Consider the following 26,890-nt stretch of genomic DNA (forward strand, 5'->3'; position numbering starts at 1 on the left):
CTCTGCTCGTACAAACCACAACAAAACAATTAAGCAACCATTAAGCAACCTTAACATCCATCAATATTCTCTTTTTCCCCATGCAATTTCACTATGGAATAAATTACCCGAAGAAGTAGTTAACGCTAATACAATAGAATCGTTCGTTCAGCTTTCAAATAACCTTTTCTTTGACCTCTAAAATTGCCGCAATGAGAGCAGTTTCTTTTGCGTTACGCTTTTTCATTGTTATTTTGTTTACGTATTGCACTGTTGTACGTTCATGTTTATTTCTGTTACGTATAGTGTTACAATGATGTATGTACATGTTTATTGTGTTCTTAATTGCTAATTGGCAATGGTAATTTACGTTGTTGTATGTACCCACTCCTGCTTGGGCCCGAATAGGGCCTGCAGTATTTGTAAATAAATAAAATAAATAAAAAATAGCTATACCATAGCTACCATACTTCCACTTTCGAGTGGAGCAGGCGGCCTTTCTGATAACATGGCTGTTTTGAATTTCTCATACGAGCTTCCTCGCGATCTGGAAACCTTTAAATACCGACTTCGCCTGAACGCAGAGTTTACAAACAGCTTCCGATACCGTTTCGGTCAAATGAACACTCCGCATTGTGACAACTGCGGCTCAAGCTAAACCCTGGAGCATATCCTGCTTCAGAGCCCTGCATATGCTTAGGAGCCTGCGTACTATGAGCAGTGCTTGGAAGAGCTCACCCCAGTGCCTCTAACAATGGACAGTGTTTTAGGACCCTTAGTCTGCCCTATAGGGAGCAGAGACATGCAATGAACTTTTTGTTTGCGTATTTGAAGGACACTGGACACCTCGACAAGCTCCAATTTCACCTTGCATGTTGCCCTCACGCACTGTCTTCGCAGTGACCTTTGTTAGCCCATTTATCAGACTATGGGCTTCATCATTTCATATGCAACATCATTATTCACCGAGGCACCTCAGTACGCATTTATTGGCTGCTATTTAATTTCTCACCTTTTTATTTGTTTTATTTACTTTTATTTTACCCTTTCCGCACCGCTCTCATTGTGCCTTTATCTCCCAATTCCCTTCCCCGCGCAGAGAAGCATGCCAGCGTTTAAACGCCGGCTTTTTTCATTAAAGAGATTCTCTCTCCGATGTGAACTTCAAGTACGCCAAGCTAAGCAGCGTTCAAGCAATGCTGCGCGGTGGCTAAGTTTGACACCTGTTGTGGGCGGAGCTTCAGTCGAGCGCCCCATCGATGCTTGCCGCTACGTGTGTCTCTGCTTGCAGCGGGGCGGCAGTTCGCCAGCGGCGACCGGTGCAGAGCGACAGCCAAGTTTTCGCACATGTGTATCCTGCTTTAGTCGTACAGCTGTCCGGCAGTGCTAAAAATCTGTAGGCGAAAGGGGCTGGTTTAACGATATGCATGCGTCTGTAGACAGTCTATATATACTTCTTATATACTATACTGCCTTCCTATAGAAATTTCTGTTTGTTTATTTATAGTCTACAGAATGTCTATAGAGAAAGGTCTACTAAAAGTGTATGGCCATAAATCTATAGATTGTCTTTAGACTGTCTATAGCATGTAGACTGTTTTCAAGGGTTTGTCTGTAGAGAGTCTATAGACTTTATAGACAGAAGTTTATGGACAGCCTATAGACTGTAAAATAAGTTTTTTTAAGGGGCCACGCTCTCCTAAGCGAGTTTATTTTCCGGGAAAAGTGCAAGGATCACAATTAACTTTTTTTCCAGGGAGTGTCACATAAGTCTATTGATGCGAGAATTTTGTACTGATCCGGAGAACATCAAACTTGGGATCAATGCTAGGCTACGTGAAAGACTTCTGCATCACAGACACCGTCCAGGACATGCAGACCAGAACACAAACACAAGCGCTTGCGTGTATCTTATCGTCTTACGTCCCGCGCTGTGTCTGCGCTAACAAAGTGCCTTCATGGATAAACTCGGCCGGATCCGCCACAATTCTCTACCTGAGAATTCACTGCCGCATGTCCCGATTTCATGGAACACGTGCTAACGCGTCTGTGTTCGTCTGTGTGCCTTGCTGTGCGCAGGTGTTCGCTGCGGGGTTGCGATAAGAGCCAGTGCCACTACAAATGTGTGCGTGGCGTCGAATGTCCGACCCTGGGCGGGCTGGATGCGCGCAGGGGTCAGGGCGCCGAGATCAGCGTCTCCAAGCCGCTCACGGAAAAGGTGGATGCTTTCGACTACGATCCCAAATGAAGCCTGCAATAAAGCGTTGATCGCAAAAGCACGATTGACTGTTTATTGGACAGAAAAAAAGAAACAACGTTTACTACTTTTCGACAGTCACCTTAGCATGTGAACATAATTAAACGCTCAGTTATTTTTCCGTCTTCCTTTCTGAATTCGAACATGGTTGCTTTACAGCAATACCTGTTGGGCGCCCGCCCCTGGCCTTCTCATCTCCGTCGGTGTAACCGGAGGGAGCGTTAATATCACGTGACCGTGACATTAACGCACCCATCGGTTGCGATCACCGTGACCATAATGACCTTAATGTCACGTGACTTTAATGTCACGGTCAACCTGGGTTGCATAACCCTACGGGTGGGTCTGATTGGAACAGCTGCCTGCAAGCGCACGGGATATTCACTTGACCACTACACACCAGTCTGACAGGAACTTATCCCCAAAATTAAACGCATAAACAGGTATCGCTGAACATCGCGTTACACAGTCGTAACCGTCTTGTGAGTTTTTTTGAAGCGAAAAGATTCACTACGCTAGTCAACACCGCGCTCCGCGTGAGCCGGCGTATGTCAGAGCACGAGTGACGTCACGCACGGCGCAGGTGGCCGCCGCCGACTTCGTCGCCTGACCTTTCGCCACTGCCGCGCGTGACGTCACGCGCGGGGCAGGTGGCCACTGCCGCGCGCTATGCGTCATCGTTTGACGTTCGAATCGCCCCAAGCGCGTGCCTATCGCGGAGGCCGACTATATAACTTCTTGCAAGAGAATAGGCGTGCGTACTCGACATGGAAGGGAAGGAGAGTGCGGCTGCTGCTAGGCTAAGCAGAAAAGTTGAGAAACTAAATTCGTCCGATCCAGAAGACTCGCTTGGGAGTTGGCTGCACAACAGCGAAAAAATGATAAAGCCAAAGCTAAACGTGCAGCCGAAACGCCCGAACAACGGGAAATACGCCTTGCTAAACGACGTCGGAAAGAAGCCGAAAAGCGTGTCTTGGCCGCATCTTCAGCCAGCAGTAGCCAAGCGAGTGAGGCTGAGGAAACGAGAGAGTCCGAAGAGGAAAATCCCGACTCGCCGTTACAACGACTACGCGGTACAACTTAGTGGTACGACTGGCTTTTCGCTTGTATATGCAGGCTTAACCAGAGCTAAACCACTTCCCATTTTTTTTTGTCGTTAAAAGAGCACGAATCACAAACTACAATCCTGTCATTGACGAAAAAGCAGCGCAGAAAAGCAGTGCACTGGCTTCTGTCACCAAAGAGAGAGAGAGAGAAAAGTTGACAGCAAAAGCATGTTAATCTGCCTGACCTCCGTGACGTGTGACTCAAAATCAGCTCTTTAAAATTTCCTTCATCATCCGTTGACGAATGCATCCGGTGTGCCAGCTAAAGATAAGCAAGGCTTTAAAAAAAATATGGAGCGTCTTAGAACAGTGACACCAACTCTGGGGTAGAGTAGTGTGGCCTAGCCTGAAGAAATCTTCTGTATATTAATTTGGAAACGTTATTTATCTTGCTTTTTAAATATTGGTGTCAGCAACACAGTATCCATGCGCAAGTGGCACATCTTTAAAACGAGCCGGCCGAAATGTTTGCATAATTGTACAATTTAGGCAGCTTTATTTACCGTCCTTAAAAGCAAGCTACCGCATGACAGCTGCTATCTTATTTGTCTCTCTCAGTGCTAATGCAAAGTTCATGCCGGGAAAAGCCCTTTGGTAAAAAGCGGACTTACTTCTCCCAGACGCGTCATGGGGCACTGAAGCAGCATCGCTGTCATATTGAAGCTTTTGTATTTCGCGAGCATCCACTTAAAGGTGCACTAAAGAGGAATCTGAACTCGTCTTTTTACCGCGTGAACTCTGTATACACGTTCCGGGCATTCTTAGAAACTTCGAATTATTTTACTGTGCGGCCAATTTCTCTAATTAAATCGGGTTAAACGTCCCAGTTCCCGCCTTTTTTTGAACTCAACGCTGTAGGTAGGCGGGGTCACCCAACGCGTGGAGGGCCTTCCAGCCAGTCCAGTGGCGGCTTCGCTTTCGCTTTTATTTTGTTTTTTACGTTTCTGTGAATAAACAGTTTCAGTCACAGACAATATAGCCGCCAATTAGGCCCACGGAAATAACAATACATGTGGACTCTGATTTACGTATTACTCCGCCGATGGCAGAGCGCCAAGCCGCCACAGGACTGGCTGACGCGTTGGTTGACTCCTCTTACCTACCGCGTTGAGTTAAAAAAAAAAGGCGGGAGCCGGGACGTTTAATTTGATTTAATTAGGGCAATCGGCCGCACAGGACAATAATTCGAAGTTTCTAAGAATGCCCGGGACGGGTAGATAGTGTTCCCGAGCTAAAAAGACCAGTTCAGATTCCTCTTTAGTGCACCTTTAAGGTCAGCAGAAAAAAAAGCCTCTTTACGTAAACGGTACCTTGGTGCAAACATTTCGGCCAGCTCTTTTTCAAAGCGATATACAACTTCCGCCTTAATACTTTATTCCTGACAGAAATATTTATAATGTTATGTATTAGTCCTTACTAATTAGGCTTACATAATGAAACAAACAATGCTGGCGAGTCCACGCAACTCTTAGAAGGACTTAATTGATTTCACTCGTCTATGACTCGCATTTTGAAAAAAAATTCTGAGGACGCTTACGATACTCCCTAATCCCAAATTTGAGCGCAGCTCTCTACGTGTTTTGGCTTGAGATATATTGGGGTAAAGAATTTCAGAGATACGTGAGAGTATGTACAGTTACAAAGCACTCTTTATTTTCAGCACACACTCTTCCTTCATGTAACACTCCTTTCCCAGTCTTTGATTTTCATGAAGGTGGGTTTGTGGTCAGAGAAATGGGTGGAAGTATGCTCAACCTGCTGCACCAATTCCCGGTTCATACTAGGAAGACAGCGCTGTGAGTGGCGTGGCCGACACGGTCAATTTATTACGTGCAGCACATTTCACAGCACCCCACGCCAACGGAGCGTGGCGCGGCTGTGAGCGGGCAGGGGAGGCTCAGGGAATATATACATTAACTATAGTCAGGCATAATCAGGCAGACTATAGTCCACTGACCTCCACTAGGGAGCTGGGTGACGCATCGGGTGTCCGAAAATGAAGCCACCGGAAGCAAGTATCCTTGTCCCGGAACTCAGCCTTTGGCAGCGCACGAAATGAGGCATCAGCATGGTCTTTCAGTTTCAGTCTCGGTTTTCACCTTCATCGTTCCCTTCTTTCTCCGCGACAATGCGTACGTGTTGCGCCGCCACCTGCACGAGAAGACCAGCAAAGTCTTGGGGAGAGGCGTCTCAAAAAGAAGGGTCTTTCGCACTGCAATGCACGACACCAGCAGACGACAGGAGGTCGCCACAAACAACACGTACGCACGGAGCCCCGTCTGCTCAGCAGTGCGCCGGTCGTCCCGATGCGCACACCACCCGCGATCTATGCGACGACTGCCTGTAACTGGAAACAGAGACTGGCTCTTCGAGGGGCGAGTGTGACGATTTCCGTCATCGTTCGTCGTTTCTCTGTTACGCGGAAATTCGGTTTAGAAATGACCTTAGCCTCATCGAGTTTCCACTTGGGCTCCTTTACGCTCGGCAGACAACAACCAGGTGTGCAGTCTTTGTCGAAAGTACACAGCCCAAAGGGTCTGCTTCTGAGCTCTGCAGTGCGGCTCCTCTTGCATACTCAGGGACCCTAATCTTACGAAGGCGGGAGGAACAAATGTCCTCAACTGTCCCAATCTTCCAACTGTCAAATGTGCGTAACAGACCAGCTACAAGGACTGGAGGCAAACCCGTTGGGCTGTATGCTTTTGACAAGTGCGCTACGTACGCCTTTGCTGCGGCAGGATGTGAAACCTTCATGTCTGTTTTCCTACATTTCTCTGAAATTATAGGCATTCTCCAAATGATACTTACATTTCTAGCGTTAATCTTTCTTATTCCTTTTTTTTTCATTTGATACTGTAAGTCCCATCAGGGACTGTAACAGGAAGGGCTCTGAATGATACAGTTGTAGTGCACATGTTGGTAAGTAAGCAATTTGAACAATAACATATGGCAAAAATAGTTACAAAATCGGTTAGAGAATTCAAGTTGAGGTACAAATAATAGGCGGCAAACATGATGACAAGCATACCAAAAAAGGAAATCAGCTGCAGTTAGTGTTGTATTTTCAATCTAGGCACAAACAAAACGGTAAAAATAAACAGGGCAGAAAAGTGTGGAAAATGAGAATAACTACTGGGAAACAAACAGGTGATCTATAACCAGGGCACTGAACGCATCTAATGATGAGCTGTTAGTAATATCTATGTTTAGATTGTTCCAATCTCGTGCAGCTCGAGAGAAAAATGAGTATTTGAATATGTCAGTACGGAATGGAAACTCGGTTAATTTGTGTGTGAGGTTGTGGCGGGTAGATCTAGTTTTTGTGGTCGTTATGTATTTTGCAGCGGGCATTTTTAGTTCGTTGTGTATTAGCTGATACATAATTTTAAGTCTTGCGAATTTTGATCTATTCTCCAGGGTTAGAAGTTCTGCACGTTTTAGTAATTGTGTTGGTGAGTCTGTAAGGGAGTGTTTATTATATAAACATCTTAGTGCCTTTCTCTGCACCCCTTCAAGTTTTTTAATGAGCTTTTTAATAAATGGAAACCAAACATTGTTGCCGTATTCTCGAATTGGTCTGACAATAGTTTTATATGCTAGTAAATTTTGTTTCAGAGGGTGCTATTTAAAGCGTCTGTTAAAGATGAAGACTTGTTTTAGTGCATTAGATGCGATGATATTAACGTGCGAATCCCATCTGAAATCAGAGGTTAGTGTCACACCAAGGTACTTATGCTCAAGGACAGATGCAAGATGAATATTATTAAGCGCGTACTGAAAAGCTGATGTGTGTTTTTTCCTAGTTATAAAAGAACAGATTTATTTAAATTGATGTCCATCTGCCAGTCCTGACACCACTGGTACACATATAAGGGCAGATGTCACGCGAGAACAACGCAAAAAAGTACGAACGAAAGGACGAAAAACATGACTTTTTGCATTGATATACTCAGCAGACACCCGACTTCCGGGAGAAGCCGTCGAACTTCCGGCGATTTCAGTCGCGCTCGCCTCGGAAAGCGGGAATGCGGCATCCAGCCACCAAATGGAGGTCAGGGCTTTAGTTGTGCTTTAGTCAGGCTTGCCTTAATGCTCGAGCCCTCGTGCAGGGTGGAGTCATTCTGTGAAACGGTGAGTGCCGCCTAGCGCTTTTAGATAAAGGAAGTTGGGAAACAGCCGCAGCGCGCCAGTGAGCGGCGCGGACCCCTGCGATTGCCACCTAGGCTGTGGCGCTACATGCAAGCGAACCGCTCGCGAACTCCGCCGCGGCGGCGAGTACACCCTCTCTCAAGCCGCGGGGAAAGCCCCAGCGGCTGGAGCGGCGAGGTTCGGGCAAGTTGGAAATTTTCGCGGCGGCGACGCGGCAGCACCGCATCTCAACCAATGACGGCCCGGCGTTGCCACGCGAGTTTCTACGCCGCACGTACAAACTTTTGTTTAAAAAATAAATTGAAAAGTGCCGTTTAATGCTTAAAACGCAATATTTATATTTATTTAAATAAACTGTGAAAAGAAATGACAAAATAATGCTTTTATATTAAACTTTTTTTGTGTTTGCAGGCCACCAAAACTGGTTGCAGGCCACCAAAACCGGTTGCGGCGCATACCTTTTGCCAGCAACATTGGTTTTCGCAGCGGTGGGAAACGCGCAGCGGCGATGCATGTGAAACGAAAGCTCGCGAACCGCTTCGCAGCGCCGCGCCGCTATTCGCTCTGTTCGCCAATTCGCTTGCATGTGAACCGCCATTTAGAGGGTGCGCGCATTGAGGCAGCCTATGCGTGACTAAGCTACAACTAAAGTACTGATCTCCATTCGGTGGCTGGATGCCGCATTCCCGCTTTCGGAGGCGAGCGCGAGCGAAGTCAATGGAAGTTGGACGGCTTCACCCGGAAGTCGGGTGTCTGATAAGTATATCAATGCAAAAAGTCGTGTTTTTCGTCCTTTCGTTCTTAAATTTTTCGTTGTTCTCGCGTGAGGTCTGCCCTTATATCAAAGGAATAAGAAAGCTGAACGAGAATAGTAAGTATCATTTGGAGAATGCCTATAATTTCAGAGAAATGAAGGAAAACAGACATGAAGGTTTCACATCCTGCCGCAGCAAAGGCGTACATACAGTCTTTGTAAGAAATATACAGCCCAAGGGGTTTGCCTCCAACCTTTGTAGCGGGGCTCTTACGCACATTGGACAGTTGGAAGATTGGGACGGTTGAGGACATTTGTTCCTCCCGCCTTCGTAAGATTAGGGTCCCTGAGTATGCAAGAGGAGCCGCACTGCAGAGCTCAGAAGCAGACCCTTTGGGCTGTGTACTTTCGACAAAGACTGCACACCTGGTTCTTGTCTGCCGAGCGTAATGGAGCACAAGTGGAAACTCGATGAGGCTAAGGTCATTTTTAAACCGAATTTCCGCGTAACAGAGAAACGGCGAACGACGCCGGAAATCGTGACACTCGCCCCTCGAAGAGCCACTCTTGGTTTCGAGTTACAGATAGTCGTCGCATAGATCGCGGGTGGTGTGCGCATCGGGACGACCGGCACACTGCTGAGCAGACGGGGCTCCGTGCGTACGTGTTGTTTGTGGCGACCTCCTGTCGTCTGCTGGTGTCGTGCATTTCAGTGCGAAAGACCCTTCTTTTTGAGACGCCTCTCCCCAAGACTTTGCTGGTCTTCTCGTGCAGGTGGCGGCGCAACACGTACGCATTGTCGCGGAGAAAGAAGGGAACGACGAAGGTGAAAACAGAGACTGAAAAAAGCTCGCGAAATGCAAAAGCTTCAACCTGACAGCGATGCTGCTTCAGCGCCCCATGACGCCTCTGCGAGAAGTCCGCTTTTTACCAAAGGGCTTTTCTCGACGTGAACTTTGCGTGAGCACTATAGGAGAGATAAGATAGGAGCTGTCACGTGGTAGCTTGCTTCAAGTTATGGACGGTAAATAAAGCGGCGTAAATGGTATCATTATGAAAACATTTTGGCCGGCTGATTTTTAAGATGGCACTTGTGTTTTGACATTGTATTCCTGGCAGTAAATATTAAAAATTAAGGTAAATAATCATTCCAGGTTAATTAACAGAAGACTGCTGCAGACTAGGCCAGGCTACTCTAATCCTGTGTTGGTATCACTGTTATAAGACGCTCCACATATTTAAACTCTTGTTTATCTTTAGCTGGAACACCGGATACTTTCTTCTAAAGATGAGAAAGGAAATTTTAAAGGGTTTATTTAGAGCCACAGGTCACGAAGTAGGGCAGATTAAGAGGCCTATCATGTCAACTCTTCTTTTCTTTTTTTGAAGAATGAAGCCAGCGCACTGCTTTTGTGAACTGCTTTTTTGGCAATGACAAAACAACGATCTCGGAATTCAAAAATAGATACATGTTGACATCTGCAGGGTACTGTCCAAAATTAGTAAACTTTCTTTTTTTTCTGTCCAATAAACAGTCATTCGCGTTTTTGCTATCAACGCTTTATTACTGGCTTCATTTCACCTCCCAAACGAAATCATCCACCTCTTCCGTGAGCGGCTGGGAGACGTTGATCACGCCGCTCTGACCCCTGCACGCATCCAGCCCACCCAGGGTCGGACATTCCACGCCACGCACGTAGTCGCAGTTGCACTGGCTCTTATCGCAACCCCGAAGCGAACACCTGCGCACAGCAAAATACACAGACGAACACAAACGCGTTAGCATGTGTTCCATGAAATCAGGACATAAGGCATTGAATTCTCACGTATAAAATCGTGACGGATACGGCTGAGTTGTAGCTTTATCCATGAAGACACTTTGAGCGCAGACAAAGCACAGTACAAGACGATAATGATACACACAAGCCCTTGATGTGTGTGGTCTGGTGTGCATGTCCTGAACAATGTCTGCGATACAAAAGTGTCTTTCACATAGCCTGGCATTGATCCAGAGTTTGATGGCCTCCGCGGACAAGTGCAAACTTCTCACATTGATAGACTTTTGTGAGGCTCCATGGAAAAAAAGTGAACTGGAAACCTCGCACTTTTCTCAGAAAATAAAACACGCTTAGTAGAGCGCGGCCCTTTACAAAACCTTCATTACACAGCCTATACATTGCCCAGACTTCTGTCTATAAAGTCTATAGACTATAGACGAACCCTAGAGAACAGTGTATATATATAGGCAATGCAAATCCTATAGACAGTCCATAGACAATCCATAGATTTATGGCCATACACGTTTAGTAGACCTTTCTCTATAGATATTCTGTAGACTATGAATAAAAAAACAGAAATTTCTATAGGAAGGCAATATAGTATATAAGAAGTCTATAGACGCATGCATATCGTTAAACCAGCCCCTTTCGGCTAGAGTTTTTTAGCACTGGCGGACAGCTGTACGACTAAAGCAGGATACACATGCGCGAAAACTTGGCTGTCGCTCTGCACCGGTCGCCGCTGGCGAACTGCCGCCCCGCTGCAAGCAGAGACACACGTAGCGGCAAGCATTGATGCGCAGCTCGACTCAAGCTCCGTGCACAACAGATGTCAAACTTAGCCACCGCGCAGCATTGTTTGAGGGCTGATTGGCTTGGTGTACTTGTGGTTCGCATCAGAAATGCAAAAGAGCCGTGTTATCATAAAGACTGCTTGCCAGGCGCGATAGTGGAAGTTCGGGCGGGTTGTTCAAGATATCTTGGTCACAGCGCGAGAACGACGTCAGGAAAGGCAAGTCGCAAAGCCTACAGCCTGTTTCCCAATGAAACCGCCGAGGACAGGAATTCGGAAGTCGTCTCAGCTATAATAAGAAGCCTACTCTTGACACCGCTTTACTTTCAATGCCATCATCTAAAAGTAAAATAAGCCTTCGGTCAATTACCGCGACGCCTTGGCCGCAGAACTGCGGACGCCAAGCGAGCCGTACCGCAACGACGGACCAGCTTGCGCTGCGGCGCGGTTATGACTAGAATTTTAACTCCTTTGCTCATATTAACTGTTGTTCCTTCTGCCATCAACTCGTTGTTGGTGAACTGTACACAAAAATAATATATTTTGACACTTCTCTATCCCAGTCTTTTTTTATTTACGTCTCACGCTGGAGCTCATTTTTATGACGACGGCGGACGCGATCCTGTGGTAGGCATGCATGCTCGTTGTACTTCACGCTCGCACCTGAAAAGACAAAGGAGCCGCGCCATCGGAAAGGCCCCCCTCTATATTCGAGCAATGACAGCATTACTGCGGAGCAGCCGACCTTTCGACAACGACGCCGCATGCGGGCGCACCGGGACGTGAACTCCGCTGTTCCACCGGACTGCCCTGATCGTCGCTAAGCCTAAATGGTTTCGCATTAATGCGGCGCAGCTAGAGTTAACTAAGCCTCAGCTGAGGGAGCTTCGGAGCTCGCCAGCGCAGAAATAAACGTAGTACTCGCGTCACCCCTTTACTGTGAACCCGTCCCATAAAAAAAGTGATATGCTGGATTTCCAATACCCCTTCAGCAGTACAGCTACAAGACACCAGGCGAGCCGCAGCAGGCAGCAGCAGCAGCAGCAGAGCGGCTATGAGATGAAATTTGCTGGTATCGCAATTATCACTTCTACCAGCAACTCGCTGTTGGCGAGCGAAACTCAGACACAGAAATGCATTGTAGTTGCTACCGTAGCCGTAATTGCGTGGCCACATTTCCCATGCGATGATAGTTGCCACAATATAGTTAACGGTAATGGACTGAATTCCAAGAGAAGGCAAGCGTAGCAGGGGCCGGCCGAAAGTTACGTGGGCGGATGAGATTAAGAAGTTTTCGTGGTAACGGTGGCCGAAGCTGGCAAAGGAGAGGGTTAATGGAGAGGCAAGGAAGAGGCCTCTGCACACCCTGTAGTGGGCGCTCCCAGGCTTTCTATGATGGTGAATTATAGTTTTCATTCTTGGAGCCCTCCGTATGACGATGCTAAAAGTCTATTGTAACAAAATACTCTCCCGTTAATCGGCTGGTCGTCTCCATGCGGACTGGGCAATGGCCACTTTCGCCCAGGAGTTCTGTGTGACAATGCGCCCGGCAAGTTGCGTTTCTTGCAAATGGCGCTCCCGTGAAAAGCGCATGTGTGTGGTAGGTTTGGCGGTGGTGTGGGACAGGTTTGGCATAGGGGTCATTGTCACTTGTTCGCCACGGACGACTGCGGGAATGGTGGGTGGCACCAAGTGATCGAAAGCAAGCGGCGGTAAAACAAGCAGCCGGGGCCCGTCACAGCGTCCAGGGAGCCACTTACCGGTACTTGCAGGGGCTTGGATGTGATGTCCGCTTCCCATTCGCTCATTTTTCCTCCTGGCCGGCCTCGTCAGGCGCAGGGATATGCACCGGTCGTTCCGATGGCTGCCGAGGAGAAGGCGGCGAGGCTTGGAAGCGCCTCATAAACTGCTTAAGCGCTTTCTTCATAAAGCTCTTTATTCCACTCTTCTGGTACCATCTGCGCCGGCCGGCCCCGCCGCGAGGCTCCGTTTCCTCGTCATGCGGAGGGGTATGCACTGGAGGGTGCGATGGCTGCCGAGTTCGGCGGCTCTCCAAGAATTCAGTGCTCGGCGTTGCAACCAAACCAAGAGCAGGCGGCGAGCCCGAGTCACGCGGGGAGAGCGTGGGAATCGCCTCGATAAGCTCCCCAAGAGCTTCGACGATCTCAGCCGTTTCTTCCTGCCGTCCCTGCAATTCAGTCCCGCCACTGGGCTCCGTGTCCTCACCGGCCGTCGCCGCCGCGGCGCACAGCATAGCCACAGCCAGGAACAGCATGCTCGTAGACGCCATCTCCCCTGCAGAGGTGGCCACAGCTCTCTCAAGCGATGAGTTGTGCTTTACCTGATTACCTTTCAACGCCTACTTGAAACCGTTGCCAAAATGTCAGCAGAATGACGTCAAAGGCTCAAGTATACTCAAATTGCCCATAAAGGTGCTCCTAAAACTGTTATGTTGCGAGATCGAACCCAAGTTGCGGTTGCAGAATCTCTGTAGAGGTGAAATGCGAAACACCGAGGCCTCTATCTCCCCACCACGGCACATCTTTATTCCTTTCTTTTCTTAGTCCTTCATTAATCCCTTCCATTACGAGGCGCTTCCGGTGTCTGCGGATATGTGAGACATATACTAGGCCATTTCTTCTACCCAAAAACCAATTTTCCCGCATGCTGTGCTATGCCAATGCACAACATTCACACAACTTGAAGTGGTCCAAATTCAAACCCTCCACTGCGGTGTCCCTCACAGCCCATGCACAGTTACGGGTCGTTAGCCCTCGCATATCTGGACTGCCATTTTTAGTTATGGTGACTTTAGGAAACTTCCAAGAGAACATCAATAGGAGCATACCGCAAGACCTTGTATTTTTACGAAATATATTTTTTTTCAGTGACAGCTGTTAAGCGCCCGTTCCTGGGTTTCGCGTCGTCGGCATAGTAAAAGTAATAGTAGTATGCCGTTGTCGTCGGCGCAACAGGCGGGTGGTTACTGTTGAAGGAGGAGGGTATGATTTTAGTGGAAGAGTGCAAAACCAGGGAGCGGCTACCATCCGAACATTCCGCAGGGTGGTCACCGCGGGAGGGGATATCGCGAGAGCGAAGGAACCCCCAGGAAGAAGGTTACCATGGACGAAGAAGGGCATGGCGAGACCGTAAGAAATTGCCACCGGTGGATGGTTGCCGCAAGAACCACTCGGAGGATTGTTACGCTGGAAGGAGTTGGAGGGTTGCCGAGGAAGAAGAAGCTATTTCGTAAGTGTTGGGAGGCTTAACCGGAAAGTGGTTACCATGGGAACCGTCCGGAAGCTGGTCATCGTGGAAGGAGGATCTGGTGAGGACATGGGAAAGCTTAATCGGAGAGTATGCGGCGGAAAGATGAAGGTATGGCGATAGCGGACGGCAGGAGCGGAAGGCGGTTGTCATGGGAACCACCCGGAGGATCGTTACTCTAGAAGTAGGTGAGCATGCCGGGAACGGAAGAATGTGTCATGGTGCTTCTGTGGCAGGTGCTGCGAAATGCGCCGCCGAAAGAGAGGGTAATCGCTGACCCCGCGCGCCTAGAATGGCGGAATGGTGAGCAGAGCTATCCGGAAAGCGACTGTGTGTGGAAAACTGAAAGCAGTTTTCTACAGTTATAAAAACAACTAGTCGCTATTATATTAGTCCGTGTGTTCCAACGGCGGGTTAAGTGTACTATTACTAGGAAAGACAGACAGCGATAGATAACCATACTTACTGTGCACTTATTTTCCAGCAAAAAGCAATGAAATGACTGGTACCCAGATACCTGCCACCACAGAGGTTCAGAATTAAAATATATTGTAGCGAGAGCTACACTACGCCAGCTCTTCGAGCCTTCAGCGTGGCATCCCTCGAGCTCCGTGGCGGCGCCGGTTGGTCATGTGGTGCGGAGCAGCTGGTGCTGCCAGCGGCGCGGCGCGCCAACAAAACCGAGATGCAACCGCAGTGCGCATGCGCCGTGTCGAACGGGAGAGGGGGGAATGGAGATGGGGAGAGGTGTCACAGCTCTATGGTCATGCGGCTCGGCAGAGCCGCTGGGTCAAAGTTTGAGCGCAGAGGAGAGGTCGAGCTTAGGTCGGCAGCTCTGAAAGAAGCCAGGGCTCGGCGTTTTAACGAAACCAAGAAAAAGCGGTGAGCCGAGGAGACGGAGGAAGAACATGCGATACGCCTCGATAAGCTGGGTAAGACCGACGCGGTTCGGAAGGCGCGCCTAGCCGCCGATAGTGAAATCATGTACAGGGACGAAGATGAAGAAGGAACGCCCAGCTCTCGCGTCACTCCAGGTTTAACCAAAGCTAAACACAGCCAATTTTAAAACAATAAATAAATGACTAAATCACTTGTCTGCACCCACCTTCTTTCCATACCATCCATCCACCTATCTACTAATTAACGGTCATATTCCTGTTATAAAATGCTCATCATAATCAGCCTGACTATGCTCATTGCAGGGTCATGGCCTCTCCCATTTAACCATGTCCCTTGCCAGCTGCGGCCACCGTAACCCCTCAATCTCTTTAATCTCATCCGCCCAGCTAACCTTTTGCAGCCCCTTGGTACGCTTGTCTTCTCTTGGAATCCACTTCGTTACCCTTAAGGACCAGTGGTTACCTTGCCTCCGATTAACATGCCCTGCCCAAATCCATTTCTTCCCATTGATTTCGACTAGGTTGTCATTAATCCGCATTTGTTCTCTCACCCACTCTGCCTGCTTCCGGTCTCTTAACGTTACACCGATTCTTTTTTTCCATAGCTCGCTCCATTGTCCTTAACTTAAGCTGAACCTTTTCCGTTAGCCTCAGCGCTTCTGCCGCATATGTGAGTACCGGTAACATACAAGTGTTGCATAGTTCTCTCTGGAGGGATATTGTTGAACAGGCATTGATGATCTGCGAGAACCTTCGACGTTTGCTGCACCCCTTTTCACTCTCATGATCCGGATCTGCCGTCAAGACTCTGATGTACCAGTTGTTTACCAATTGTAAACTGCTGTTCCCTTCAAAATTTGTGTAAAATTACTTTGATTTTTTCCATATTAATTTTTAGACCCATCATTCTGCTATGTCTGCCTAACTCATTGATCATGTTTCAGAGTTCATTTCCTAAGCGACTTAGAAAGTCAATGTCTTCACCAAATCGGAGCTTACGTAGGTATTCTTCATTAATTCTTATTCCCAACTGTTCCTAATCCTGACCGCCTGTAAACAGGCGTCATATAGCACTGGCGAGATCGTGTCTCCTTGCCTGACACCCTTCATTATTAGAATACTTTTGCTGACAATATGGAGGACTGTGGTAGCTCTGCAGTCGTAGGTGTATTCCAGTATTCGCATAAAAGTCTTATGCGTATGGAACATATATACGACTGCATAGCCACCACAGTAATCCGTAACGTCAGCAAAAAAATTTATTAAAGAACGGTGTCGGGAAAGCGGACACGATCTCGTCAATGCTATTCGTCGGTTGTTTACAGGAGGTCTGGATTAGGAACATTTGGCGATAAGATTAATGGAGAATACCTAAGCAATATGCGATTTGCTGAGGATAATGACTTGCTAAGTCGCTCAGGAGATGAACTGCAAATCATTATCAATGATTTAGACAGGCAGAGCAGATTGATGGGTCTAAAATTAATATACAAAAAAAACCAGAGTAACGTTCAACGGTCTCGGAAAAGAATAGTTTACAATTGATAAACAATACTGGTAATTATTTACGGATATATATATATATATATATATATATATATATATATATATATATATATATATATATATATATATATATATATATATATATATATATCCGTAAATAATTACCAGTATTGTTTATCAATTGTAAACTATTCTAAAATATTCTATATATATATATATATATATATATATATATATATATATATATATATATATATATATATATATATATATATTATATGTGTGTGTGTGCGTGTGTGCGTTGCTTATGTTTTGCTCATTTCTCTACCACCTGACTGATAGTGTGAATATTGCCTATATATGAGTATCCTTTACGAAATCCTGCCCGAAAATTTGGTTGATTGATGTCTACGGTTTTTCTTATTCTATTTGCAATAACCTTAGTAAATAATTTCTAGGCAGCGGATAGTAAGCTGATCTTTCAGTAATTTCTCAAATCCTTGACGTCTCCTTTTTATGAACCGGGATAATGTTAGCTTTCTTCCAAGCTTCTGGTGCGCTCGAGGCCATAAGACATTGCGTGTACGGGGTGGCTAATTTTTCCAGTGCCATCTCCCCTCCCTCCTTCAAGAGGTCCGCTGTTACGTGATCCTTATCAGATGCTTTTCGTCTTTGCATTGCATTGCTGACAAGGCTTTCTTTACTTACTCCTAAAAATGTTAAGCTATAGGAATTAGCGAAGGGTCGAGTACAAATATCCTATGGCTGCGTTGATCCATTAGATAGATAACACGTTATAGTTTGGACGTGAACGAGCAAAAGAGCAGCGGGGAAGCCCGCGGACTTACCGCTTGAGATCTCTGGATTGAAGGGCCTGCAGGAGCGTCTGCCCATGTCCCCGGTTTTCAGCCGTTTTATACACACGTCGTAGAGGAGCCGCATGCCGCCTTCCCTCCTAACTTCCGGTCTGCCCCAATACACTCTGATGAACAAGGAACAACGAGCACCTCGCTGCTAGGAGGAAGACCGCCCTCCCCTCCATCCGGGCTGAGCCAACAGCATTGGAACACAGTATGTTGGCTGCGCCTGCCTTTTTTTCTTCTTATCCACGGAGGAAATGGTTGCCCCCGAATTGCACTCAAGAGACACGTGCGCGGTCAATGCTTTACAGGAAGCAACAGAAGAAACAACGAGCACCTCGCTGCCAGGAGGAAGACCGCGCCCCCCCCCTCCATCCGGGTTACGCCAACACCATTCGAACACAGTATGTTGGCTTCGGCTGCCTTTTTTTCTTCTTATCCACGGAGGAAATGGTTGCCTCCGAATTGCACTCAAGAGACACGTCCGCGGTCAATGCTTTACAGGAAGCAACAGAAGGAACAACGAGCACCTCGCTGCCAGGAGGAAGACCGCGCCCCCCCTCCATCTGGGCTGCGCCCACACTATTGGAACACTGTATGTTGGCTTCGCCTGCCTTTTTTTCTTCTTATCCACGGAGGAAATGGTTGCCCTCGAATTGCACTCAAGAGACACGTGCGCGGTCAATGCTTTACAGGAAGCAACAGAAGGAACAACGAGCACCTCGCTGCCCGGAGGAAGACCGCGCCCCCCTTAATCCGGGCTGCGCCAACACCATTGGAACACAGTATGTTGGCTGCGCCTGCCTTTTTTTCTTCTTATCCACGGAGGAAATGGTTGCCCCCGAATTGCACTCAAGAGACACGTGCGCGGTCAATGCTTTGCAGGAAGCAACAGAAGGAACAACGAGCACCTCGCTGCCAGGAGGAAGACCGCACCCCCCCTCCATCTGGGCTGCGCCAACACCATTGGAACACAGTATGTTGGCTTCGCCTGCCTATTTTTCTTCTTATCCACGGAGGAAATGGTTGCCCCCGAATTGCACTCAAGAGACACGTGCGCGGTCAATGCTTTACAGGAAGCAACAGAAGGAACAACGAGCACCTCGCTGCCAGGAGGAAGACCGTTCCCCCCTCCTTCCGGGATGCGCCAACATCATTGGAACACACTATGTTGGCTGCGCCTGCCTTTCTTCTTATCGACGGAAGAAATGGTTGCCCTCGAATTGCACTGAAGAGATACGTGCGTGGTCAATGCTTTACAGGAAGCAACAGAAGGAACAACGAGCACCGCTCTGCCAGAAGGAAGACCGCCCCCACCCCCTCCTTCCGGGCTGCGCCAACACGCTCTGAACACAGGATGTTGGCAGCGCCTTCCTTTATTTCTTCTTATCCATGGAAGAAGTGTTGGCCCGTCATGGTGGCTTGAGCACCATGGTTTCTACCATCCGCCCAAATTGGCTTTCGTACGTCCATAGGTCCTAAAGATGGACTGGCTGTTTTGACGTCAGCAGTTCTGGCCTGAACTCGCAGCCACAATGTACGTATTGTACTGGCCATGGACGTTGAAAAGGCGTACGATAATATCAGTCATGCTGCCATCTTGGAATCGCTTGACATGCTGCATTTCCCCGCCAGAGTGCACAATTTTGTTAAATCCTTCCTTGAAGGCCGACTATTTGCCATACGCCTCGGTGGTGAGGCCGTCGGATCATTTGTGCATCTTCGCGGAGTTCCACAGGGATCCGTGTTATCGCCAACATTATTTAATATTGCTTTTATCCCCCTTTCTAGGCGCTTACAAGATGTTTCTGAGATTAAGTTCTAATTGTATGCTAATGATATAACGGTGTGGAGTACTCACAACGACCTGATGACTCAAGCAGCAGGCCTGCAATCAGCCATAGATATTACGTCGACTTTTGCTTCTTCAATTGGTCTGCAGCTTTCAGTGAGCAAAACCCCGTCCGTGTCAGTCGCCATCCGCTGCGGGCGTCGTAAACAGGCTGCAACACCAATTCGTCTCCATCTATCCGGAGCTCCAATTCAAGAAAGTTCGACCGTAAAAATCTTGGGCTTGACAATACATGAGTCAGGAACAGGTACTGATTGGCTTTTTCGGGCTAAAAAGCAAGCAATTCAGGCGTTCGGTCTGATTAGACGCATTGCTCCAGAAACAGGCGGAGCCCGCTCTCATGCTGCACGGCAGGTGGTGCGGGCGGTTGTGTAACCGCGCCTCGTCTACCAAGACCAATTCCAGCATTTGACGTGGGCTCAATGGGATCGTCTAGAAGCTGTTAATCGAGAGGCAATGGGGGTCATCACTTGCCTTCCCCGCATTACCCCGATCGTGGAGCTCCAAGAACATGCGCAGCTGAATACACTAGATGAGCTTGTGCAGCAACGACGCGATGCTCGCCGCCCAAAATCAAGTCTTACATACACAGCGTGTGCACTCAGGGCATATGCTTCATCGCACTCCATTCTTCAGCCGCCCCCGCCACTTCTTCCTTCTTGGCGTTTTGTGCAGCTAAGCGACCACACGACAACTGATCTGCGTCGGCCATCATCTACCCGCGCGGCATCGTCGTTTCGCGACCGAATTACAGAGCAAGACGCCAATCTGCCGCATGGATCAATCGTTATGTACGTTGACGCAAGCATCAAGGCCTGCGAAACAACAACGGCAGCTTACTGTCCTTGCAAGCTTGCTCTGAACAAAACGTCAAGGTTTCGCCTCTCAGAATATCCTTTCTACTTATGTGCGGAGATGCTTGCGGTTCAAGAGGCACCCATGCTCCCCACGGCCCGCATTGTCATTGGCACCGACGCCCTTCACGTCACACGCCTACTACGACGAGTCAGTCGCACCCCAGAAATCAGCCAAGACATCCATCGTCTAGCGGCACACATCCCGGCAAATCCGTATTGAGTGGGTCCCGCGTGACCTCCTGAGCGCACAAAGCCGCGCAGATTCTGCGACCCGCCTTTCGACCCCAACCTCGGCTTTGCCTCGAGTCCTCACTCTGGATGACACCACCCTCCTTTTAACAAACATCCCTTCAAAAAAAAAAAAGTGGTTGCCCACGAATTGCACTCAAGAGAAACGTATGTGGTCGATGCTGCACACGAACGAACAGAAGGAGCAACGAGAACCACGCTGCCTGGAGCATAATCGATATTTGTGTCAATAAACTAAATCTTTTTTTAGACAAGTGTGTTAATCGGATAATCGCAAAACGGGCGTGCAGTTTCTGGTTATAGCTTTCGTTCCGGTAAAAAACACACAACCAATGCACTTAAAAAATCTCTGCGTATAGGGGCTAAAGTTTTTCAAAAGAAAAGCTTTTTCTTACGAGTGTATACAAAGAAGTTCAGGCGTTTTTCGGTTTCAATTTCTAGCATTCCGAGCAGTCGGTCACACCTGTGAGACTCCTTGCACACATCTCAGCCCCATCATCATCATGTATAATTTTCTTCAAAATCATTCGGGAGTTGCACAAATGGGGATGCGTGAAAAACGGGTAGTATTCGTAAAATCTGAACCATTTATTTAGCCTCCTTGAATATAAGCCCTGCAAATATGTGCGTTATAACTATAATTATATCGTTGGAAGCTTTCATAAACCGATTTGGTAAATGTATATTATCTTCTGAATACCAATTGATCTGATTTGTATTTCAAAATTATGTACATAAGGTTGCTCGTCTGTTCCCTGTGTAGCCCATAGGTATTGAAGGCGATTTGTTGAGGGTACAGATTTTTCTTAATGCGAAAGCATTATAGTATGTCCCACTAAAACAAAAGTCGGCGTCCGTCGCCGTCATTGGCAGGAAATTCCTCAGTGACATCACCATGTTCTCTCATGACGTCAGCAGCAGACCATAAGATAGTGATGACTACAGCAAAGAAGAAAAAGTAATTTTTTTTTTCAACGACCACAGAATTCAAGATTGCGAGGCGACCACTCAACCCTTAGGCCGCAAAAACAGATTTTTTTTAATGGCACTCATTGAAGTTACTGTCTGTTTACATTAATTATTTACAAAGTTTTTAGCAAATGACACGAAAAACATCTTAACCAAGAGAGAGGAACTGAGCACTACACGGGGTTTAAGTCTGAACATATATGAACAAGAGGGAGTTCCATTGCGGTTCAAAAACGGTCTGCTTTTACAATTGCCGGAGATAGACAATCATTGTGCAGAAATGAGATTTCGTCCAATGAAATGATTCACAGTGCCGGTCCATCATCCATGGGCTGTGTAGTCCGATCAGAAAAAAAACACATATCGAGGGGTTCGTCAACAACAGCAAGGTACCTTGTGGTATGAGAGGTGAAATAAAATCGCTTTTTCAAGATTCCTCGCAAGACATCCCAAAATAGAATTGCGTTCTTACAATAGATGGAGCAATGCTCAATTGTTTCAGGAACATCACAGAGGTCGCACATCACGGAAAACAAAAAAAAATGCCCTTTCTCTCAAGCCGAGTCTTCAAGGGCAATGTTTCCGTGCGTGGCTTGCGGAAGAAAGTTAGATTTCTCGCACCCGCCTAAGTATGTCTCGTCCTGGCAATGCAAAGTACATTGAGCGGTAAGTAGGAGGAAGGAAAACATTGAAATCAAGTCTTTATACAAGATTTTTCGTGACACTGAAATTGAGAGCTCTGTTCAAAAATGGACTGCGAGAAAACACGCAGAAGAATATACCTCATTCATGAACCCCCCTAAACAAGGACGGTCGAGAAGTTAGAGGACACAGTCAGTGTGGGCAAAGCATCAACTGAATTTTTACGCGAAAACGCTCGAAGTATCGAGTGGGAAGTGTCGCGAAAAGATATAAAGAAGGCAACAATCTGCCGCTCGTAAAGATGGACTTAACCTACACTATCCCCGCTCAGAGGTCGGAAAAAATAATAGCCTCGCAAAGGTTTCATTGAAGACCTCCAAACTAAGTTCGCAAAGTTTTCTGTGGAAGCGATCAACAGAAATGCTGCCAACGAAATAAATTTTTGTTGCTCGAAAGAAGTTACAGCTGGTAGCTTTGCCGAATATTGGCAGGCCATGTTGGACAAATGTCTGATCATAGCGCTGTACATCCGATAGCCGATCTTTACAATGGCCTTCGCGGTGCCTTGTGCACCTTGGCGGTAAGCACACGCCCATGCCACGCCAGCATATTGAGTTGGTGCAGATAGCCACAATCCAAAGCGCAGACGAACAACTCATGGAACGGCAGCCGAAACTGCGCCAAACTTCATTTACGCGAACAGCTACAGGCTTGTGTGCAGAAAAATGCTGCATCATCTGCATAATTTAATAATTTGAGCTGACTGTCTAGGAAACGGAAACCTTGAATGCCACTACTGAAGCGTAATGCTCAACAACAGCTCTAAAAAGAATGCGAACAGAAGTGGGCGTGGTGGACACTCCTGTTTAACAAACGAAAAGATGGACACGGGTTGCGAAAGAGAACAAAGCAAGAACATGGGGCAATAACTGTAGCAAAGACGTATTCAATCACAGAGAACTGTGCCAACATAAACGCGCTCTAAAGGTAAGAAGAGATAATTGTGCTGGACACGGTCAAAGGCCTTCGCAAGGCATCATACCACGCAAATCACGACAAAAGCATCTTTGAGCGGGAAACCATTCATGAACGCAATTTTTTTCATGTATAACTATAACAATCATTATGTCCGTACAAGTTACCCGACGGCAGCATTGAATTTTTTTTCTACTAACGTTTTTCCTTCCGTCAAAATTGTTCCCCATTGGTTTTCTAAGGCAGTCTTTACTGTTCGATGCGATCGATGAAAACACTTTAAAAGAAAGTTTTTGCTACTTATCAGAAGGAAGGAACTTCATCTTCAATAATTGTATAAGACCGTCTTTCAATTTTTCAATTTTCGAAATTTCTCTCTCAGAATGTCGGACATGAATTAGAAACATCGCAACTTGTTCCTGAGATTTCTCACAAAACTGTGCAACTGTTCGTGCAATATGTATGCTAGATTGAATGGAACGTCCCCCCAGACCACGTTTCTGATGAGGTTTAATGACAGTCGAACGTGGAAACTGTACATAGCCAATACGCTAAGACTTTTCGAAAAACCTTATAGTCTACGTTAGCTTGCTATTGGGCATACACATTGCAATTTTTATTTATCAGCGCTCTTTAGTATCAGTGCTGTGCTACGTTTTGTAAACGCCTGCGGCAGAACTCCGATATTCAGAATAATAGTGAAATCCTTAGTAGAATGGGACTCGAAAAGGGCGTAAAGGGATTTTACTTTGTCGAACAGTCATCCTCTGACAGGGGCTTCACAAGGGAGACGAACCATGCCACAACTTCAGCAAAGGAGGCGTGGGAGGAAGCGGAAATCAGACACGCATAGGGTTCCTCGACTTCGATTTTATTAAATCCGTGCTAATCACCACGGACCTACCTTAGTAAAGTGCCGATATTCTCTTGGAAACCACATTAGGCGCTCGACAAGAAGCCTGACGGGTTGGGTCCTCAAAGTGCAAGGGGTTATTGATGCGAGACGGAATACGAACACCCCTGTAGAGTTCCGCGTCGAAGAGTTGAAGATGTCACTTCAAATCAGCAATTTCCTCCATGTATACAATCCAGGAGCGCCACAGTCAAGATCATAAAGGTTATAAGATGTTTTCTGTAACTGCTTCTCTTCGGCTTTTTAGAGCAAGACAGCGTTACTTATTGGCTGATCTGGGCAACCTGATGAGGTCGACCTCAACCTCAAACTGACGTCAACCTCACGCCGTGAGGTAAGGTTGAGGTGAGTTCTGCGACGGCTCTAAATTTTGTGAGTAAGGCCAGCAAATCAGACCTCAACTTCACGCTAGAGTTCGAGGTTGAGTGATGTCGTCCTTTAGTGAGGTCGAAATTTTGAGGTCGAGGATCTTTGCAGTTACCACGGCTTTCTTCGACGAGTGCTACTTCCGAAGCCGTGTTGGAGCGCACCACCGCAGTGTTCATGCAATGACGCTTGGTCTTGGGTTTCCCCTGTTTGGACAACCGGATGCCGCAATTCGCTCTTAGCTATCGGCGCTCCGCCGTGATATCCGTTCAGCCAGATCCTACAGGAAGGCGCACCCCTCTGGTCTTCCTGGAAGGATTGCTGCTGTCACGACGCGCCACTCTCCCTCCCCTTTCTTCCTCTGGCGTAGCATCCGTAGCGACCTGCAAGTCGGCCCAATTTCCTGGGAGCGCGCAAAGCACATAACCCATGTTAGCCCGCACTAGCTTTGTTTGATGCCGCAGACGCTTAAGTTTTGTCCAATAAGCACGCAATAAATTCGTCGCAGCGCGGATGGCCCAAAGGAAGTCTGCTTCGTGTTCATGCTCGTTACCAGCGCTGACGTCACGGCTCTTGCCTTGCAGTGGAGTAAATGGGATCCTGCTGTACATTACACGGTGATTTAACAAAAACTGGAGCAGCAGACACAGGGGAGAGAATATTATTCAGGCGCTTCCTAATAAGGACACCTGCTGATTTGATGAAAACAGTAGGAAGCCAGAAAAACCTGGATAACACCTTCAAAACGTTTGATCGGTGTCTTCCCGTTTCGAATTTCACGCTACTTCTTTATATTCCCATTCCGTAATGCAAGCAGGATACAAATATATTTTCACTTGCATATTCTTCGGAATAACCTCTCATTTGTCTCCTATTCCTTGTTCCTTCTCGGAAATTAAGATATTAGGCCAAAACACCGCCGCACGTTGCGAACGTACTAACACAGCGGTGTTATGGTGGTGAAAAAATGTACAACTATAATGAATGCATGATTATGGGCCACCAAACTGTTTTCGTTTAATGAACATGCGTGAAGAAAACTGATTAAGTGCTCGCGCTGTGCTGCTGAGTCGCTGTTTCAAACCTTCTAATATGGCGTTCAATAGAGAGAACTGATGTTCGCTTCTGTTTTTGTGTGCAATTTTGTTTCTTTGTTTCGTTTTATGGGTGGTTAACGTGCCGAAGTGACTCTGGCTATGAGGGGCGTCGTAGTGAAGGACGCTGGAAATATCGACCCCCTGGGATTCTTTAACGTGCACTGACATCGCACAGTACATGGGCTTCTAGCATTTCGCCTCCATAGAATTTCGACCGCCGCCGCCTGGATCGAACCCGCGTCTTTCCGGTCAGCAGCCCAGCGCCATAACCACCTGGCACAGCGGCGGCTCCAATTTAGTTTTGAAGTTTGTAAGCATTCTCTTTGTTCTTTTTTATGTTCTCGTATGTGAACAGTTGGGCTGGCGGCTTCTTGCAGACGACCAGGCGCTAGCAGTTATCTTTCCTTTAACTGTATTGTAGAGACCCATCGTTCACCTTAAACGACTTCGCGGAATGCTCGCGTGCTGGTCGCGGGTAAAAAAATTGACGATAGACGACGTGCCATTGATGCGCTCAGTTTTGAAGGAAAAGAAGTGATTGACTGAATGCAGCTTCTCTCAGACTGGTTAACGAAATTGTACCCAAAATTCTGTTCAGGCATATGAGTATTTAGGCGGTGTTTTATTTGTTCTTCTCCGCGGGCGGAAGACGCTGGAAAAGGGCTTCGCTGCGGCGAAATTTGACGAAGAGCAGTGGTGCTCTCGGTTGAGTGAGAGCAGTTCACGCTGCACACTCTAGGCCAGTTGTTTAGAGCCGTGTGATTTCAAAAGTCGGTACGTACAGTGTTTGAAGACGTAATGTGGCCCGTTCTTGCAAAATGCTGGGGGATTTCAAACTCATCGGAGAATTCCCGGGATTTCGAAACCAATATCATCACCACCTGGAGGTAAGTGGCAGAAACGGGGGATGGTCTTGGCTTCCCAAGAACACTAACACGTTATCCTTAAATATTAGCTGCAGGCATTCCTGTTTTCCCGCAGAATAATTGTCTTCGATGGCTGGGCAATGCACAATATTTATTCAATATTGTGGAAACATTTAATTTCGTAGCGGTATAGCAGAATTCCCCTGGGGCTCCTAAAAATACACTATTAGCATCATCATCACCATCATTATCATCAACATCATCGCCCTTATCTGGAGGGTCAACAGAGTGGGTCGTTGCATCGTCGTTGCAGTATGTCACACATGAGATCTGGCTCGTTTACCGGCTGGAGAACCCGAATGTCACGTGGACCTGGTTTTGGGCACTCTTTACAATGCGTTATGCGCGCATGCGTAGGAATGTGGGATTCATATGGATCATGAAATGGTGGTCGGTGGGGACCTGGTATGACGTGACATTACAGTGATGTAACGTGAATTGTTGTGACGTCACATTACATCGTTGTCACGTAATTAGGTGTCACGTCATATTACGTCGAATTCACATTACATGGTTGTCACATGACCTAGTATAACGTCACACACATATGATGGCATCACTAATTATACTAATTAGTCTTTAGTTACCTAATTAATTCAGTTACCATTAAATAATGATATCTCGTCATAATCTTCGTCACGTGATTCGTCGCCTTGTGACGACACATGGTGCCGTCTTGCGGACACTTTTACCGGA

The 26,890-nt window shown here is 47.1% G+C and overlaps 1 protein-coding gene across 1 annotated transcript; it reads right to left on the minus strand.

Moving 5' to 3' along the window:
- Positions 1-9,783: 9,783 nt before the first annotated feature.
- On the minus strand, positions 9,784-17,527 carry LOC144100228 (uncharacterized). The gene is made up of 3 exons (XM_077633246.1): positions 17,337-17,527; positions 12,577-13,111; positions 9,784-9,987 (listed from the first exon to the last, which is right to left on the minus strand). The coding sequence occupies exons 1-2, from the start codon at positions 17,428-17,430 to the stop codon at positions 12,621-12,623; spliced, it is 585 nt and encodes a 194-aa protein (XP_077489372.1). The 5' UTR covers positions 17,431-17,527; the 3' UTR covers positions 9,784-9,987; positions 12,577-12,620.
- Positions 17,528-26,890: the final 9,363 nt, after the last annotated feature.

This window comes from Amblyomma americanum, chromosome 8, assembly GCF_052857255.1.
Source record: "Amblyomma americanum isolate KBUSLIRL-KWMA chromosome 8, ASM5285725v1, whole genome shotgun sequence".
Lineage (NCBI taxonomy): Eukaryota > Metazoa > Arthropoda > Arachnida > Ixodida > Ixodidae > Amblyomma > Amblyomma americanum.

Bases quoted from the DNA above. Each gene is read 5' to 3' on its own strand.
- LOC144100228 (XM_077633246.1), bottom strand. From the start codon at position 17,430: ATGCGGCTCCTCTACGACGTGTGTATAAAACGGCTGAAAACCGGGGAC. The intron at 13,112-17,336 runs GTAAGTCCGCGG...CCACCTCTGCAG, and splicing joins CAATCCAGAGATCTCAAGCG to GGGAGATGGCGTCTACGAGC.